This window comes from Sturnus vulgaris, chromosome 5, assembly GCF_052056855.1.
Source record: "Sturnus vulgaris isolate bStuVul1 chromosome 5, bStuVul1.hap1, whole genome shotgun sequence".
Taxonomy (NCBI): domain Eukaryota; kingdom Metazoa; phylum Chordata; class Aves; order Passeriformes; family Sturnidae; genus Sturnus; species Sturnus vulgaris.
The window spans coordinates 36,573,614-36,594,343 of NC_142247.1; the positions used below are offsets into that span (position 1 = coordinate 36,573,614).

The window sequence follows — 20,730 nt, forward strand, 5'->3', positions numbered from 1 at the left end:
CACTGCACATCAGGTGCAACGGCCCTTTCCAAAATCATCATTTGCTCCAACCCCAATGACTGCTAAGTGGTTAGGTATAAACAAACAGGTGAACACAGTCACATTTTATTTCATTTTAATACCAAGTGTCAAAATGTAAATTACTATTAAAGTAATATGGAACCAACCCTGAATTAGGTGCTGCTTCTCTTACTACTTGCTCTTTGCCATTTTCTCTGTATCCTGGTATTTGATGATGCTTCTCCTCAGCATAATCCTTGCAAATTAATAAGAAAATGCCTCATATCTTTTGATTTCCAAAACAGTCTCGGGCTTTGAGCAAAGCAACACTAGGGGGACTTTTGTGGTTTTCTTTGTATTTATTACCCATAGAGAAATAAAAGCATTCCAGAACTTATAGACTAACTTTAAAATTACTTAAGGTAGAAATTATAGTGAGATATCAGAATGACACAAATACAACAAAGATTCACATCCTTTATTTTTGAAGGTGGGAGAAAAATAAAGGATAAATACCAACACAAAAATATGGGGCTGTACCTAAAACCACGTACTTTTACCAGCTGACACAGGATTCTCTCCTATGGCACGGCTTTGCCCATGGAGTCAAGACATTTGCATTGCAACAGCCTGCCCCAGGCATTGTCCTTCAGATCAAGTCCCCCTTCCTGCCTATCCTCTCCTGAAAGAAGGATGCCTACGCATATCTGACAGGCACGAAGCTTCTGGTTTAAATTGAAATACAATGCTGTTTCAAAATACTTCTTAAATGCCTACTTATTCTCTCCTAATCGGGGAGTTTCATGACAATGAAGCTTGGAACTTGCTGACTGAAAAAGCTCATGCAAGTCCTTTTGCTCATAAGAGAGGGACTGATATGTAAACAACCTCTGAGTTCCTGCTTTTCTCACCCAGGCATACCCCCACTCTCATGGAAGGCAGTTGAACTGCATCCACAAGTTCACATGGCAAAATTTGGCAATTTGTTTCAATATGCCTCCTTATATACTAGTTAATTTTCACCTTTAACTTACTTATTTCAGAGGACGTAATGTGACACATTATTACCTGGATGTCAAGTTGGCACTGTCCTGCCTTCACAACTATACCTACACACATATGCTGCAAAGCTGGGGAGGTGGGTAAAGAGAAAAAAATAAACCAAGATAACAGCAACCTGTGGAAACCTCATGGAATATGTCACACTATTCTCACCACTTTGAAATTTAGCATATCCAAAAATGTTGCTATTGAAAGACTTAGATTCTTCAGTATGAAAGAGGTTATAATTGTTCACTGCAGAAATATTCTGAAATAACTTTGTCACACCAGAAATACCCTTGTGCAATCAAAGTTCTGGAAAGAAGATCTCAGGCAGATTGTACTGACTCCACCACATGCTTCTAAGAAAAATCACAATCCTTGAATACCCAGCTTTCTTCTCTATAGAACTAGTAAGGAAACTTCTTTTTAATCCATCCTTTGTGCTATCTGCTTAGACTTCAAGATCTTCAAAATAGACTTCCTTATCAAATATTTTACTTTGTACAGAGGACTTCAAATTTCTGACAGTGCCTACAGTATGAGAGGAAAAAAATCAAGGATTACTTTCTATCTCACCAAAATCAAATGAGCATGTGGAAAATAACAAGGTACAGACAGGTCTGCAAATATTTCAAATGCTTCATAATTTATCTTAAGTATCAAGATAGTAAGTCTTCCTCTTGCAGGAGGAAAACAGACTTTAAATATATTTCAGAAGTCAGATTCAACTTGATCTAGGCATCTGTGCTTTAAAGTTATAAAGCAGCCAGAGAAGGCCCCTGCACTACACAAGGTTTTCACTTTTTGTCATTAGAGCAAAGGCTGAGCCAAGGACACATTTTAGCCTAATTGTTAAAGAAGGTATTCCTCTGAAATTACTTGAAGTGTAGGACACTCTGCATCCTTTCTCCAGTTCACTTCAAGTTTTCATATTTTACCTTGGAAACAGCAATAGAAGTCAAATTTTCAAGAGAAGTCCAAAACTTGCATTCACATCTTTGAACCATCTGGCTTTCAGAAGCTGGTACCTTGCTGTTTTAGACAGGTCTGAAGGACTGGCAGACCAGCAGGTCTCCAAGAACCACTGGTGGCAACAGACAAATGATCAGGCAGCCTCACAGGGCCATAATCTGTACTGCAGCTGTATCTGTGCTTGGTTGCCACTACCAGCCAGGATTTACCATTTCCTGGGGTCAGTGAAAGGCAGCTTATTAGGGCTAAATACATACAGGGCCATAAGAATATACTATAGAAAAATTGCCTTGAATGAGGGTCTAAGCTGACTGCCCCAGAAACTGAGGCATAACATTGTGCCATTCACCTGCCACTGTACACAGAGGCTCCTTATTCAAAGAGCAAGGATGGCCAAAGTGCTGTAGCTAGGTATTCATAAGGGAGGCTCCAAATATATATTGCTTATGACAATTTACAGACACCCGTCCTCCAGAGTGGAATTTATAGACATGAATTAGACCTTTAAGCTTCCTATACAAAATCTGGGGCATTTAGGAACTCAAGACAATTTCAAGAGAAACTTTGAGTAAAAATGTGCACATTAAATCCCAGACTTCACAAGGAAAACACGAGACTTTTCAATTCAAGAACGAAAATCCTAAGTTACTTGTTGGCATTGAATTCTAAAATACACAGTTCAAGGATAAAGCAGGGACTGCCCAGGGAATGTCTGGCATTAGTTCCTTTCTCTGAAGGGAATCAATTTAATTCTCATGAAAATGCTTTTTCAAACCAGAAATTATCTTGTACAAGGCACTCCTAAACTTTAAATTATGGCTCAATTAATCTAGAAAGAGTGATAGGATACCATTTCCATAGCGTATGGGCTGACTACTTTCAAAACTTAAGTCCTGAATTGTCTTACCCACCTTAAAGGTTATTAGCAGACTTCATAAATAGTCTCACCAGAAGTTCTCACCAGGAACTAGGATTTGCAAAGAAGTTTTTTTTATTCAGAAGAGTACAGAATCACTCTTGGTTTATGCCCTAAAAAGTAGCTGAGCCAGACACCTTCACTGCCAAACACTAGTAACTCTTGGTCCTACTTCATGGAAGAGGTGAGATATAGAATTTAATTCCTTTTCCTAACCCTCACAACACACACAGGGCAGAAGAATTAATCCGACATTTATCCCGTGCTGGCTAAATTATTCTAGGAACCCCTAGACATCTGTATAAATGTATAGATTTCTTCTTCTCTGGTTTGGAAAGCTAGAAGCAACTAGAGCAGATCTGATTGAATCCATGGGAAGACACAAAATCATCATCTGGATTTAATAATGAATCAGGCACTAAAGTACTGGGTCTTGTCAAGAGTCGTCACATTTAATAGGTACCAAAGCAAAAGTATATGTTTAAAGAGATGGACACGAGCACAAGGATTAGATATTAAAATACAAGTTTTAAAAAGCAAAGTTGCATGTATAAAAAAAAAGTAATAAAGTCAGAATTGTCCCATAGTTGTAGCTATTCCTCAATCTCCATCGATAACTCTGTGTGTCAGTTTTCAGATAAAAATTGATTAATTAACAAGACTTCCTGTTTTCAGTTAATTTTCAATTAAAACTAGGTGGTTTCGAAGTAGTCTGATATTGTTTGTGACAAAAGTTATGGCCTTGACCCTGCAAAAACCCAAAATTACAAAAGAAAATAAGCGATGGTTATAAAGACAAAAGTGAAGCTTCACAATCAATATGAAGCTAAGCATATGATCCGACTGCTTCTGCATAAAACTGTTTTCTTTAAACAAGGTAAAAAGTTGCCAATGAACAGAATTAATGTTTTGCATGTGGTTGGGAACAGAAGAGATCAACTCTGAAAATGTAATAAGGAAAATGCAACAAAACACAAAACAATCTCTGAAACCACAAACTCTAAGTATCTCTCAGTGTTTTCTAAGCGTCTCCCTAACAGGAAATCTCAAACCACTTGTTTTCACACCTTGTTTCTTAAGCACTAAAGCTCAGTTTTTAAACCAAAATAGTTTAAAATTTAGGATGAAAGATAAGTTCTAATTTTAAATACTTTCTATCATGATCACTCCTAGCAATTATCTCTTTTTTTTTTTTGCCCCAGTAGTATTACTATCACTAATACAACAAAAAGGTAACACTTTCTACAAGATACTATTCTTTGCACACAGAGACATTTTCTCACTTTTTTTGCATAAAGAATTAAGAAAAAAGGTCCAAACAATACTGAAACATGTATAAACTGTTCAGTTATGAGCAAAGAGCTATATTCTGACTTTAACACATTGAACCTATCTCTCCCACCCAAACAGGATAGATTACAAAGCAATAAAATCTTACCAATAAGTTTACACACCTACAGCTGATAACAGCTTGTACAATATTAAATATTAATATATTTATCAGCAACTTTTCTTGAATAATCGTAGCTAATATTTTAACATCACTTCTGCTAATACGATCTTCAACTTATCACAGTATATTCAGATTGGTACTTCACACATAAATGCATTGCAGACTCTTATAAAAGTTACTTCACTGAAACATGTACTGTGCTGTACTTGATAGCAACTATTTCATTATCATTGAAAAAAGCAATTTCTCTCCATACATCTTTTTTTCCACTTCTTTGCTCTAGTTAATATTAATTGTGAACATCTCCTTAACTTAATATACTTCATTATTATCACTGTGACAGTCACCTGAATGATAGCTGGTACAGTATAATGCATCATGCATGATAAACATGATTAAAACACCATTCAATTGACTTAAAGACTGTGATTTAAGAGATGAGCTCAGGCCTCAGGCTAGTTAATTATGTACTTAATGAGCATGTACTGTATCTGGTTTCAGACATGGAAACTTCCACTATGGTAGGAATTAGAAATATATTTGCTTTATCTTATTGAGTTTTCTTCTTCACACCTTCAAAACCCTAGGTTCTAGGATGATAAATTTATAGAATTTTATAAATAAATAAAATTAAATAGAGCAAGTGGCCCCTCATTAAATTAAATTAATGTACAGACTTATTTCCTATGGATTTCTGTTTTATAACTTGACAGGAGCACTGATCGAAGCATCATTTATGGAGAATTTGTCATTGCTTACACTCCTGTCATGCATGCTCTCTGGTTCTAACAGTATTTGGCAGCAAGCATGGCTTCTTTTCCACTGCAGCACCATTGGAGAAAACCTATAGGAACATTACTTTTACCTGGATGTTTGTAAAACTTTAGGAACAAGTTACCTTTGGGATCATTCCCCTGTATCATATCTAGTGAAAATGAGCCAAAGGGGGGGAGACAGGCAAACAGCAACTCATACAGACTCCCTTCCATTAGGAAACTTTAAAAAAAACCATACAGACCAACCTGCTGAAAGCTATCCCCAAAAGATTGAAAAGTGAGCTAAAAGCCCTTAGTTTTTCAGGCACAGACCTCATGGCAATGTTTTAGTTTTACACCATGTGCTCTCATTTCAGCCATCGTGTCCACATCTTACACAAGGTTTCCTCCCACCCTTCCTTGCCATGCAAAAGACCCTCCAGTAACAAAAGGGGGAACTAGTACTCTGGCAAAACCAGTGCTGTGTGGGCCAATGCCAAAAAGATTATTTGCTCTTTCCAGTTCAAAGTGTCATTTCTAGCGATGTCACATAAGACGTATTCAGCATCATATTGTCTTACAAAGTACATTGTGCCCAGGCACTGGTATTGGCTCCTTCTCTTTTTATTTGAAGTTTTTAGAAAGAAAAGGCACCGAGAAGTTTGCTTGTAAGAGAACATTTTCAACGCTTACAAGGAACTCTTTCCAGAAAGATCATATATTGCACTTGCACATTGAGCAAATGCTAAACACTCAAAGACCAAACAGAAGGAACCCTTCTTCTGAGAGCATATCCCCTCTGCTCCCTACCACCCCACTGTGTTCTCAAAGTTTACATGAAATAACAGATTAACTAGTTGAGCAATTACCAAAGGTTACTCAAATTATGTCATAAATTCATCTCTCCGGGTCCAGCAAAGGTTTATGACACCTGACAGAGCCCATTCCTGGTGCTAAAACCCCAGCAACAACAAAAGAAAAGAGTGATCTCATCAACTAACAAGACTCCCACCGCTCTCCCCTCTGCCCACGGACCTTTCCAGAGCTAACTGGCGCCCAGTGCTCGGTTCCCTTCTCCGCGGAGTGGGCTGGGCTGGGCTGGGCGGGGGCGCGGAGCCCCCGCTGAGCTCCCCGGCCCGGCCCACTGCCCCCGCCCGCCCGCGTCCCGCCGCACCGGGGCTCCCACCTGAGGAAAAGTTTGGAGAAGATGTTCGCCTTCTCCAGGGGAGACCTCTGCATGGTGAGCTGAGGTGCGGTAAGATGCGCTGAGCGGGGAGCCGGAGGCAGGCGCTAATCGCTGACTCCTCGCTCACCCACTCCGTTCCTGCGGCTCTCCCACCTTATCCGCCCGGCTGCTCTGATGTCACCGTCCGCCTCCTGCCCCGGCCCCTCTCCCCGCCTCTGCTTTGCCCCGGTTCAAAGGCGGGCGGGCTGGGGCCCCAGCCCGTGCGCTGCTGCTGCCGCCGCCGCTCCTCCCCCGCCTCCCCGCCGCGCCCGGCACCGCGCACCGGGCGCGCCCCGCCGCTCCCCCCGCACCCTCTCCTCCCCGGCTCCCCGACGGCTCTGCCCAGCCCGTTACCTCCACCTGCCGACTCAGCTTCCCGAGCCACCCCATCCCGGGTCCCCAGCCTCGCCCCAGCACTAAACCTCTATTCTGACCAAGTGCCGAGGTGGGGAAACCACCCCTCCCGATGGGGCTCCTGCCCTCGGCCCAGGGCAGCGGGGACAGCGCAGCGAGGACAGCCCGGTCGGGGCGCGGGCACCCTCTCGCCCTCCCGAGCACGCAGCTCCTCACGGCGCAGCCCGTGCCATACACAGGGCGTCTGCTTGCAGCCCACCGAGACCCGCGGGAGCCGAGGGCGGCTTTAGCGGCGTTTGGCCTCGGTGGGCGCCCAGGGCCAGAAGCCCCAGGTGGGTACCCAGGGCCAGAAGTCCCCCGTCCTCCGCCCCTGCGGCCGTGCGCGGTCCCGCGGGCGAGCTTAGCGGCACACGGACTTAAGGCGGAGGGCGGGCGGTCAGCCCAGGGAAGGGTGCGGGGCAAGCGCGATCATACCAACTTTAAAATACATTTGCTTCAGTTTTTTAAGCTCTCTGTCAGGCCCGTACCTGAACCGAGAGGAATGGGAACTGAAGTTACATCTTTAGTAAGTTTAGTTCAAACACCCAGATCTAACAGTAAGGCTGTTTCTGAAGCTTTATATGTGTGACATGCAAACAAAATCACTGCTGTAATGGCGCACAGCAGAAAGCATAGTTGAAAGAGACAAAGATTACAAGAAGCAAGAAAAAACACCGTGATTTAATTCTGTACAGGATTTAATTTTATTTGCTGGTTTATTTTGATATTTACACGTTCCAGTGTCCTTTCATTTCTGTAACTTAAAAAAATACGGATGGCAAAGGCCATGCTTTCTTATCCATGCAGCCGTTGCCCTCTAAACTAGCTCCGTGAAGAAGCGAACGTACTTTTCTACGGACTTGTAGCTTGCGCTACCATTTAACCAGCTGTTACTCTTTGCAAACTTTGCAGACACTTTTTATTTCAACGTTTCTCGCTACACTCCGCTGTGCTTTCATAAAAGATTTCTCTTTACCTCGGCAATTCTTCCTCATAGATTGCCGAGCCAACAAGTGCCCTCTTACTCTGTCACCGCACCGGGCTTCTTTGTGTCTCAGATCTCCCTCGAATCCTTCCCGATTCTGCTTCATTAATGACAAAACCAGTAAGAAACGCGGGGCAGGCAGGACTCCAGGAAACTGTCCACATTTTATCATGTCCTCAGACAATACGTAGAGGCCGGGCTAAATCCTCCCGGGCTCCAGGACAGCAGCGCGGAGCCCTTCGGCATCCTGCCACCTAGTGGAGCGGGCCCCGGGACGCCAGCCCATCCCGCACCGCACCGCACTGCGCACCCCAATGCACCTCGTACTGCACCCCGCACCGCACCGCTCACTGCACTGCACTGCACTGCTCCCCCCAGTGCATCCCGTACTGCACCCCGCCCCACACTGCACCGCGCACCCCAATGCACCCCGCACCGCACCCCAGCAGGAGAAGGTGGGACCAGATTCTCTGAGCGTTCGGTACCGGGCGCATGGAAGGCATCTCCCGCCGCTCCCTGATGCGCCAGTGACAGCCCTCCAGCCCCTCCAGAAGTCAAGGAGCTTAAAGTAGGAACGCGAATCAGGATTCAGATCCCCCCTCTGCGGGAGTCAGGGCAGGGCTGGAATCCCACTTGCTCCATCGGCCTCTGAGAGAAGTTCTTTGGGTAGGTCCTGACATGCAGATCACTTAGATCTACCAAATTATTTCACTTCATTAAAAAATGGTGAAACGTTAATTTTAGAACCAGAGAATCAACTAGGTTGGAAAAGACCTTTGAGATCAACGAGTCAGACTGGAAACCCATTCTTCTAAACAGTGCACACTCTCCTGCTACAGGCTCTTCCCCTTCCTAGCCTTTGGATCTCTGGTATACAAGTGAATAAAGCGGAAACTCACCAGGGGATTAGACTTTTTTTTTTTTTACATTTACATTAGAAAGTAAGATATATTAGTCATTTGAAACCATTAGTGGATCCGGTCTAAACCAGTTAAAATGTCAATGGGTAATGAAGTACTCTTCATAACAGTATCTCCCTGTGACTATTGTCATAAAAGGTGATTTGCACGCACTTGTGGCAAATTTGGGACTAACAAAGACATCCTATCAATCATCATTGATTATGTAATTTTTCTTACATGAAAAATTCCATGAATTTTCCCTAATTTTGAACACTTCTTCTCTAAACTTAGAATATTTCTTTGCCTGCTTCCTTAAGTACCAGCTATGGCTATGTTCAGCAAAACCCATGGAGTGATGACTTCCCTGCTCTGTGATCCAATAGTTATGCAGATGCTTTCACATGCACAATGCCTCGGTCAAAAACTCCTAAACCCTTGATTTTGTTTTACATGTTTATTGTCATTTTTCTCTCACGTATCCACAAAGTTTCCACTGGTACATTTCCTTGCTTATTTCAGAGGACTAATCTTCCCAGGGATCTTGAACACACTCAGCTGACATGAATGTAAAACTTGTCATTAGCATTACTGTGAGCAGGAATAAACTGTAATATTTCTTTTCTTCTCTAGGGACCGAAATACCTTCAACTTAAGTATTATTTATGCATTTCATTTACATAAACTCCTTTCACTTTTACAGAAATGCAACTTGATACACTGAGACAACAGCTACTTTATCCTTCAGATGCATCCACATCCACCATCTCTCAGACTTTGAAGAAAGCACAGTGAGGCTGAGTTAGACAGAGAGGCACGAGGATGGGAGGATGAGTAAAGGCTGGTTCCCTGTACCATCACCATGGTACCTCTGGCTCCCACTCATGCAGGGGTAACTCAACCAGGCGAGAACCAACGGGCTGTGGGCAGTCAGAAGTCACACGTGGGAAACAGACTGGCTGGTTAGATGCTTCCATGTTCATGGGAATTTAAATTGATTTCTACCCCGGGGGCTGTACCTTGACCTCTCTCCTGCCTTTGGGCACATGTTCCCATTCTTCTCCAAAGCCACCAGACTGCATGTAAAGGTGTTTAAGGCTTCTGATCTAGCTGAGAACCCCACCAGAGTGGTACATTTTTACTGGGATTTGAACTTTGGAGGAAGAAAACTCACCACTTTGCCACGGTAAGTAAGGGTACAAACCTATGGCAAGGGGCAAGGCAGAGAAAGGCAGGGCATGGATCTGCTTTAGATGCCATGAAGTCGCCAAAGGATTCCCTTTCCCAGGTACAGCAGTGTAGGGCTTGTTTGTTTTTAATCCAGTTGCTCGTTTTCAAGAAGAGGAGAAGAAGATGGTTTAGTTGATTGGTGGTGACTGTTCCAAGATTGGACTTTATGACCTTGGAGGTCTTTTGCAACTGTAATGATTCTATGATTCTAAAAAATTAATTATATTTGGATTTTTAATTAATGTCACTGGACAAAGGGGTAGAAAATTTTGGTAGAAAGAGAAAGCACGATCATATTAAAAACAATCTCCCCAGAAAATGAAGCTGTCAAACTAACACTTTAAGTCACTGTTTTTCTGTTGTTAAAATGAAAAAGTTCTTTGTTCAGTCTCTCAATTCTGATCTTCTGGAAAAAAAAAAGGACTGCACTAACCTATCAATCACGTTTCTAACCAAACCCTCAATTTTTTCTGAATATTTTAATTAACTGGAAACTTATTTTTTTATAATTGATAATTTTGTTTTGCAATGTCCCATTCAACCCCAAAGAAGTTTGGTCTATTTTCTATATTTATTTCTTTTTATAAAAGCAGCAAACTTTATCCATAAATCTGACACTGGTCGTTCTCCCAAGCTTCTCTGTACACTCAGTTGGACCTGGGTTCCCTTCACCATTCCAAGTAATTAAAACAATGGTGAAGACTTACTTCAAATCCTTTTAAAAGAATGGCCTTTACATATGGGTCAGGTATAGCTCCTCAGGTCTCCTACAAGCAGGGAAAGTAGTCAGGCCACTTTTCCATAGGATAGGGCTTTAATCTACCCTAAAGTTGTCAGTTACAAAAAATTGATTACTGTGTCTCAGAACTGCTTACACACATAAAAAATCTACTCAAAAAAGGCATCAACAAAGAACTAACTCTCCCAATAACAGTTTTAAGTATATGTATAATTTATTATTCAGCACAAGCATTCCACATGATGACTTATAAATATCTACTCCTAGGTGCTGAAGTCCTCACAGTATTCTCTAGTTATGGAGAAACAAGCAACATCTTGCTTTTCATACTGTTTGTCAGTTTGGGTTTATACTACTATGAATTCCAAAGAGCTTCTCTATTCCCAGGAAATTAATCGAAAACTGAATCTTAATCAAGATAAGAGCTATAGCAGCATTCACTTGAAAAGTAAACTACTCCCAGATATTTACCAGACAAATAGTTTTTAAGTCCACATTCATAATACTTTTAGAATACAGGTGGACATGCAGAAAATGCCAGACTGACAGCTATTCGATCCATTTCCACAAGCAAAAACTGTATTCCAGTACATTGTCTTAATACTGCTAAAATTGATTCAGCCAATGCTTCAAGTATTTGCAGATTAACATTCTTAATCTGTGCACATTGGATACTTTTGGCAAGCAGAGTTATGTATGCTTCACCAGTATCTATGTTATTTTAATGCATGGTCTCAAAAAATACAGAAATCAGTTTAATATTCCAGGGAAACGAAACAGATCTTCTATGAGGCACGTGTTTCAGTGGCACAATGTATGCAGCTGGGAGGGCCAGTACCGTGCAAGTACCAGACCTTTCATTCTGGACAGGTAAAATGGGCAGATCCCATTTTGGTAAGATCTTACATGGAAATCACAAGAGGGAAAACAGTGAAGAATACATCACAGGTTTGATGGAGGAATAGCAGGATAGCTGTGTATTGGTGTTCATACTGAATTTGCAGAGGTTTCTCAGGCACTACAGGCCAACTTCTTCAAAGCACTTCAAATTGCAACAATTTTCAACAAAAAATTTAACACCACACTACATGGAACCATCAGACAAAAGTCAGATATGTTCATATGCTGTCATTTGGTCTATGGAGTTAATATCTAGTACAATAATACCTTTTTAAACAGGAAGGTATTTTTAAGCCTTTTGAAATTGTTGACAAACAATAAGGGAAACAAAAATGTATTATTTTATTCAAAGCACATGATTCTGTGACAACATATTTCTACTTATACCAATGCATCAAAACAAGTATAGACTTTTAGACCTACTGAAGTGTCATTTTGATCTGCCTTTCTACATGATCTATCAAAGTACTGCCTGAAATCTACTGAAATCTTGCTGACTAAGTTAATGTCAAATAAAGTCCTAAGGGATCTAGAATCTGAACAGAGGAAGTTCAGACTTTGGCCTTGATTACATAAGAAAATGATACTGCTCACTTTTCTAACAGATTTCTTAAAATGGTGAAAGCCCTCTGCTCGTAACCCTCATAATATCAAGACTTGTGATGGGTTTTAACAGTTTGTTCACAGCTTAATCAGAAACAATAGCTGTCCTGGCAGATAGGGTAGCTGCACTTTAAAAAAAAAAAAAAAAAAAAAAAAAAGAAGATTTTTTACAAATATTGAAGCTAATGAAAAAAACAACACGTACCAACTGTAGGGTACATTTTTTCACTTTACACCTGATGAAATATATTTGGTTCTTTGGAAGTTGCAGTAGAAAATAAATTTCTGAAAACTTATTCAGGGTTTGTTTGCTTTCAGTCTAGAAGTAGTGAGGGGAGTTAAGAGCCTGAAAATCCAAGTCAGACAAGCTTGCAAAGTTTATATTTCCAAAGATAGCTTAAACTTCTTCCTCTTCATACTGTCATGTAATAATCCAGAACAATGGTATTATTGAAGTTAAAAGGGCAAAAATCCAAGATTGATACCTTCTGTGACTCAGTAAAAGGCGCACACCGGCAATCTTAAACAGTTGAGCAACAGAGATTATTGAACTACCTAGAGCATAACAAAAACTGCTTAATTATTTACAACTGCTTAAAAGAGAAAGAGCTTGAGTTCCTGTCAGAGCCTTGAGACTGGAATTGTCTTTACTGGAATGTTTCTGCAAGGATCATGCAGTATAAACTCTACCGTGTGAATCCATGCAGCACGATGGATCTAAACCCATTTCTTTTTGAAAGTATGCTTAGTTTGGTGTATGCTACTCTTGCCTAAAACAACTCTATATGGGTCCAAATATTTTCTGAACTTAATGGAAAACGTTGGAAGCAAACCCCATTATACCAGTTACAAAAGAACTGTAAGACTTGGTCTTTTTTTCTAGTCTTGAAATAGTCTAAAATTGCCTCTGCAATTGCCTCTTCAATAAGGAAGTTGCCTTAATATTCAGAGTAAAAAATAAAATAAAATTAAAAAAAAAAAGATTTAAAAGGTGGGGTAATCGCTCCCCCTAAAGATACCCAAGAATTTTGAGATCACTGTGTGGGTAAAGGGGCAGACAGGGCTCCACATTAAGACAAAGCATGGGGCAGCATATAAATCCTCTGTTTTCCATGCAGTTCTCTCAGCATTCTTAGCCCACTTCCAGACCATTTCCAGAGGCCACACTGAAATTCAGGTTGGTAGGTTAAAGCCCTGTATTTAGTCAAGCTTCAGAAAACCAAAAGCCTTTTCAAGTACAAAAGAACAAGGATTGGCTCTCTGACTGACATTTTCACAAAGGGTTTTCTCCCAACCAAAATAAGAAGTGAAGTCTTTTTCTTTTTTCTTTTTTTTTTTTAATGGCAGATGTCAACAGAATATAATGAGTTACTGAGTTTAATCAAAAACCTTTCACAGTGGACACAATGAAAAATCTATATGAGGTTAAAAGTTTGTCTTCATGAGATCTTGAAGCTACTTGTGCTAAGCCAAACAGGTACAGCTGTATTTTGAATAGTTAAGATTTTTGAGGCTAAAATCAAAACTTACTGAAGTTGTGTAGATTTATGTCAAGCTGTGCTTTACACAAGTGACAGCAGGAGAAACCCACAATTATACAGCTATGGAGAAAACTCCCTTTTTTCCCCCTTTATTTACAAAATACCCTATGACTTTTCTGCAAGAAACAAATTTGTATTACATGATAAGGATCATGTTAGATAGTAAAGAATCGTGTTAGACAATCACAGCACAGTGGTGTGTGCTATCAGTGCTAAAGCAGGCATCAGTCTTGAAGCTGTTCACAGAACTGGTTGATAAAAATGCATTCCTCCACTTAAAAAGGAATTCCTGAGATGTAAGAAATTATCTTTTATAATAAAAATTGCTAAACTGACAGAACATAAAGTTTGATCATCAAGACGAGCCTGCCACTGTTGCCAAGTAAACCTGCAGAACAATTCAATCCTACACACCCCTAGGTGATGCAGACCAAAAAATACTTCCCAGGGCTCTAGTCAAATTAATTTATTGTAAAATACTAGCTATCACTGTTAATACTGCAAAAATAAGGGAGCAAGGAATATATGGGTATATAAAGCAACTCAGGTCCATGACTTTTTACTGACTTACTAAAATACCCAAAACTTTACATATCGATATAACAACATATATAAAGGAATAAAAAGCTGGTCAACCAAAGGCTGAGATGCTTTCAGAGACTTAAAAACTGGTGATGAAGTTCACGTTCTACTGAGTTCTGCCCCTGAACTAGTGCTGCTATCTCCCATGCCTGGTAAGAAACCTACCTGAATGATAATTCTGAGATGAGTTTTCTGAGTTTGCTCTGCTAAAGCTATTTGATTTGAAGACAGTCAAGCACCCAGTCATGAGCTGCTTTATGGAACCCAAGTTGCAATCCTTTATTTGAACTCTGTCTTTCAAATGAGGGACAATGTGGTATTTTGTCTTTTTTGGTTTTGTTTCTCTGGGGTTTTTTGGGGTTTTTTTTGTTTGTGGTTTTTTTTTGTTGTTGTTGGGTTTTTCTGTTTGTTTTGTTTTTGTTTTTTTTTTTCTGGAAGGAAAGGTGTTATTTGATGGAAGAAAGTCAAACAAGCAAAACCAAACAATACATCCAAAGAAATCACCTTGTCAGGTGTCTCAGTTTCTTCCCACAGAAGAATGGGAGAATGGAATTTTTTCTCAATTTCTCAAAAAATCTCAATTTTTTTTTTGCATGAGAGTGGAGAGACATGGTAATAATGGGTTCTGAGAGAAAAGAATTAAAAATGGACAAATTTAACAACACTGAAAACAGAAATGACAGACCTGAGCAGTTCTGAAGAGTTATCAGAGAAAGCATTTTCATATTGGACTCAAGAATCAAAAAGTCTCTTTTAAAAGTTGCATTTTATTTTCCTACCCAAGGGTTTCTATAATTAGCTAGCTACAATTAGGACTATTAAGTTGGTCAATGTCAGCATAGTACTTTTACAGCAGAGTTTAAAAAGCCAGGTATACATAAAAACTGTTATAATTAACAAACTGGGTTTATTACTTAAGAAAGGGAAAATATTTGCAGCTTTATTTCTAACTGCATTTACCACAGAAATTAAAACCAGGAATTTAATACTTTACCCTTACATAGATATCTCCCTTGCTGCCTAACAAAAACTTAATTTACACTTCCCTGTGCTTGTGTGAAAGGAAAAATGTGATCTATTCATGCACACTAATGGGTTATAAATTAGCATAACCACTGAGGGAAAGAACTTTCTGTGGGTCTAATTGTAGAAAGCAAAATGAAAAAAAGCGTGGACAACACAAGATGTAAATTATGAGATAGAAACTAATAATTAAAATATTTAATTATATTGTACAGAAATGAAATTATTTCTCATCAAATATTTGTTTCAGTCTCATTTATCTCTTCTCAGAACAATAGCACAGAAGTTAGAGAACAATGAAAAATTTATGTATTTGAAATAATACACAGGAAAGACAAATATCAAGACTTCTGTTTACACTTTCGCATAATACATAAGTAAAAGGAAATGCTTTTTTATTTGATGCATAGTTAAGCTGTGAAAGTCAATGACCCACAGCTTTGTTAAGCTTATAAAGACTCAGGACACAAACAGGAATACATAGGAAGAGAAATATTTAATGCATTTACAATAATGATTTATTAAAATCTGAAATGCCTTTTTACTAAGACAATATCTATTTTTGTGTATTTAGGATGCAACATCTGGTATATGCAGTTTATCACAAAACATCTCCTGCTATAGCTTTACTATTTTCACTGTCATATCCTGCATAGGATGCTGGCTAGGGTTGGGAACCACACTATATAGGTCTGTCATATACATGTGGCAGCAGGAAACTAAAGAAGTTTTTATTGACACAAATAAAGACAATTTCTTTCTGACAGAAATATAATATGGCTTTAGACACTTCTTTTAAAGCTGGAAAACAAGGAAGAGTACTAGCAAGAAAACGAAGTAACATGAACACTTATGCAGCTGTTTGCTGTAAAATAATTTCATTTTGGAAATCAGAAATAAGTTATTTTCCATTTATTTACTTTATTACCTTGTAAATTGTTTTCCCTATTATTGTAGTGCTACCTAAGGTCAACTAAATCCGGATTCTAGTCACTCTCCTCAAACTGCTTTAATTTTGAAGGTAAGATACAACAAATAAGTGAGACAAACTTTTAGATTGTAAGGAAACCTGTAAGAAGAGCCAGCAGCGTGAACATTAAAGGCTTTTCTTTAAGCTAACCCTTCACCCAACCTCAGTACCTTTCTGCTTGTCTCAGTCAAGCAGACCAAACACACTTTTGAAAGAGCAGGTTCACCCAGTTATACCTGGGTGGGAAGAAGGTGGGAAGAGGTGCATAAGTGGAGAAAAGTCAGAAGGAGAAGTAGACATTTATGATTTTTAGAAAGAAGTAGCTAAACAGAGGTGTGGTGAGATTTCTAACTCCCTTCCTTAAGAGATGATTAAGAACACCAAAAAAACGACCAGAACTAGAAAAAAATTTGAAGATTGTGTTTCCTGAATTCTAGATGCTAAGCTGCAAATAGAAACACCAAAGGTTGAAGAAATTGAGTAAAATAATAATTAAATTTTATTCTTCAAAGATTAAGCCAGGAAAGAAAATGAGAAGCAAATTTTTAAATGGATACCATGCTGAAAAATGCAAATATCACCACTGGTATGGCTGACACAAATCATTTTATGTTTGTATCAATGAAAAAAAAAATAGTAAAAAAAATCCCAAACACCAAAATGGCAAACAAGATATTTGTCTTGAGATATGTCATAGGAATTCTGAACAGTGAGCATATGAGGAGGTAGCTTTCCTAAGCAATGAGACCATTCCAGCACCTTCTTGTCTAACTACAAATATGCTTATTCTACTGCAAATGCCTGGGGAAAAGTTCCCTCTCAAAACAGAGGCAAGAACACCAAGTGCCTATACCCGGTCTAGCACAGTGTCTATATCCAATGAGCTTGAGTTGGTAACTTGGCACAAAGTCTGCTTGGGCAGACAGTAACAGCAAACAGATTCCATTGCAAAAAGGCAGCCTTTAGAAAAGAAAAAGAAACACAGAAAGAGTAACCTACCCTTATCTGGACATAGCCGACCCCCCACAACAACCTTGTTAGCATCAGAACCAAAGATGACCTATAGACCAGTGAAGAAGAAATATCCTCCATGTAACAGAGCTCATGAGAAGGGGGTGCTAAAATTTTCTGTGTAGTTATATCAGTTGTACACACATAGAGACCAACTCATTCCCACTTATGATACCCCCCCCAACATATTAATGAGAAATTAAATTAAAACTCGTGTGGACCATGCTGCCCCAACAAGAGAGCAACTACTTGGTAATATTTCCCTGCCTGATCCATGATTTTCAGGTATTAAGTTTCTATTTTAAAAAATGTCCTTTGTGTTCTTCTAGGAGGTTGGCATTTTTTTTAGGAATTCAGCCTAACCCAAGCCAGGATCCACACCCATCAGTGGCTTGCAAAAGACAGAATCCTTCAGATATCATTTATCTAAAAAGAGCCCTTAGATCTTCCTGCAATTATATATATATATATATATATATATATATATATGCTAAAAGAATGAAGGCAGAGAGAGGTAAACAGTAGCCTAAACCAAACCAAGTGGGATGTTCCTTAAGTTTCTTCTGCAACTCAGTAACAGATGAAGCATGTGATTCAAACCCAGCCTGATCAATCAAAAATCTTTTTTAATTATCTCTGGATCAGTTAGATGTACTACTCCCACATGCTATGCTTATGATTAAATTTATTTTCAAACAGCAGTTTCAATGCCATTAACTGAATGCTACATTACGAAATGCCTTTCCTTATAGTTAATCCACTGTTCTCATTATACTTCTGTCATTACTGTTTTGATCATTAACTGTATCACTAGAAGCGGTTTAATAATTATTCATTGCTTCTAGAAGCCTTAGTATAAAATTCTTCCTGATTCCTCAGGTTTTCTAGAAAAAAAATTCTTTTTTATGCCATTACCTGTTAAAAACTTTTAACTCTATTTCAAGAGTAGTTGTAGTTTTTGAGAGTCTCCCAAAAGATGCAGTGAGAGTAACAGTTCAATAGAGCAACTGGATGTTCATAACATAATCATTACAAGAATCCATCTGTAATAAAAAGCAGTCCTTCCCTGAAGTCCTCCCAAATAACAGTGTAATGAATCACATGCTACTACTGTTTTGCAGAAAAGCTCCCCAAATCAAGATCTGTATTTATCATCTTATGCTCAAATTTAACACTGTTCCTAAGGACCTGCTGCTAATATATTAGACAGGTTCCCAGGTTGTGAACTTTTTCCTCCATGAGTCTAAATTTCAGAGATATCTAGATAAAAAGAATTTGTATAGGAATTGAAGCTACATGGCTCTGTGTGAAAACGGCCACTCACTTGAGCAAGACAAGGCAGAAGACTTCCTGTTGGCAGTATTCAAATAAACAAAGTTATGTCAGCAAAAACTACAATCATGAAAACTTTCCTTAATCCAAAAAGATTGTTTATTGCTTTTTCTCAAGTAAAAATGAAAAGTCTGAAATTAGATAGTCTGGATACTAGAACCGAGCATTCACACTAGAAACCATCTAGGAACGATTATTTCAGAGGAATCCTGCCCTCCAAGCACACCATGTCAATCATAAATGCCTTGCTCTTACCATGACACTGTAGTCACTGCACCACCTTCTGTCTCACAGATGTGGAGAACAGATGAAAACAAAACATCTTGGTACTAATTCAGGAAAGTGCTTCTGACAGATCTAAAGAAGCATGCAAGAAGTGGAGTTGACTTAGAATAGACATTCTCAATACCTACTCATATGTGCTATAGTCCCTGAATTGTCTGGGGCTCTGGCCAGTCAATAGTCACAACACGACAGGATGTCACTCTCTGCTGCTGACTGTGATACTCTTTTCCACACAGCTTTGTAACCTCAAAGGTGTAACATTAGAACCCGTTGCAAAATTAGCAGTGGTGTCACGGTGAGGTAAAACAAGACTATTTTACTAATGCATACAAATAAAGAGGCCAGAATAACAAGTAAATGGTATGTAAATTAAACAGAAGTTGTATTTACACACCAAAAGTAGAAACGGAGCAAACAGGAAGAAAAAAGAAAAATTCTAAATCATTTGAAAGCATAGACAGCCTTAACATTGCTTCCAAATGTAATGAAGAAATTGAATTCCTTTTTTCCAGGCTAATGCTCTTCAAGCTAAAATATGCTTTAAAAGTCACATTAATTCCTTAAAAAAGTATTTTCTTTCAACAAACACTGCTGTCTACAGATTTATTTGTAAATACTCATGCTATGCTGTTTAGGTAATGTAGATGAGACTTAGATGAGGTTTGTCCTATTTAAAACTTCTATGAAAACCTGTTTTCCAACCATGTGTCTTTATATAGAACATCAAATATACATACAAAAAATTACAAATCCTAACTTAAACTGATCAAAAACAGTCCTGAAAAGAGTCAAGGCTTATGGAAAAATAGAACTTTCCAATACTAGCCACCTGAACCTATAAACCATGTGTAATTTCAAGTGTTACTTTCAGCACTAGCTAATTTTTGCTATAAAGAAATTATTAGCCCAAGAACATAACAAGTTCAATATTGTATTTTCCTTCTCGATATGTCTTCCTCTATCTAAACAGGTACACTGATGGTTTTAAGATCACTGTTCAATAGAACACATACTTAAGAACATGTGACAGACTAAGAGGCAAATAACATCCTCCACTGTTTTGTTTTGTTTTGTTTTTCAATCTGGCAGGTTAAAAAAAGCAGCAGAAATATCACGAGCTGCTGTAAATAAATGAGTGTAACATACTGCAGAGTTTCTTGTAACTGAAGATGAGAAAACAGTACAATCACATTCCAAAGACTGAAACTAAATCTCAGACTTGGAGTTCTTAACTACTGGAGTGCAGAGCCACATAGGCAATTGGGTTTCCACAACTTCAGTGCAAGGTAAGCTTTGCAGGAAAGCATTATGAGAAAGAAATCTAGATCAAACAGCTGTTGGCAACTTATATAGCTGCATTAACAAAGAAGGGGCTATCTTCAATAATCTGGACAGTCCTAGTATATAAAATGATTAGGACTCGGAGAATTTTACAGTATCAAAGTAGACAGGAAATGCTGAGTATTTTACTGCACCAATTAGACAGAAGGTATCTTTTTTATATACTAGTGCCTATTGATTTCATGTGCTGAAACTAATGAGGGTTTTGTAACCAGAGAACTGTTATATCTATGGCAACAGCAACTTGAATGAAGGAGTTATGTCAGTAGTTAGAGACTTAGGGAGAAAGAGCTGCAGATACATAGACAGGATCCTATGTAAAAACTTGTTTCTATATGAGCACACAGGAGGCTGGACTATGGCCATTCAAATATTAGGGATTTACCAGAGGGAAGGAACATTTTACTATAAGCTCAATAATCATTGCTTTAGAATCATAGAATTGTTACAGTTGGAAAAGATCACTGAATCCAACCATTAACACAGCACAGCACCACTGTGTTTACCACTAAACCATATTCTCAAATACCA

At 39.0% G+C, this 20,730-nt stretch overlaps 2 protein-coding genes across 3 annotated transcripts in view; one reads left to right on the forward strand and one right to left on the reverse strand.

Moving 5' to 3' along the window:
• Positions 1-6,462, reverse strand: part of CFTR (CF transmembrane conductance regulator) — an 88,871-nt gene extending 82,409 nt beyond the window's left edge. Inside the window, exon 1 of the mRNA XM_014892152.2 lies at positions 6,327-6,462. Within this exon, the coding sequence (XP_014747638.2) occupies positions 6,327-6,379 (53 nt within the window). The 5' untranslated portion in view covers positions 6,380-6,462. The remainder of the gene's footprint in view (positions 1-6,326) is intronic.
• ASZ1 (ankyrin repeat, SAM and basic leucine zipper domain containing 1) overlaps positions 6,363-20,730 on the forward strand; it is a 53,408-nt gene continuing 39,040 nt past the window's right edge. Inside the window, exons 1-2 of one of the 2 annotated variants that reach the window (XM_088165451.1) lie at positions 16,201-16,281; positions 19,948-20,144. The gene's annotated coding sequence lies outside the window, so the exon portion shown is untranslated. Of the gene's footprint in view, positions 6,391-16,200; positions 16,282-19,947; positions 20,145-20,730 lie in introns of those variants that run through there. The other variant, XM_088165452.1, reaches the window with a different exon arrangement.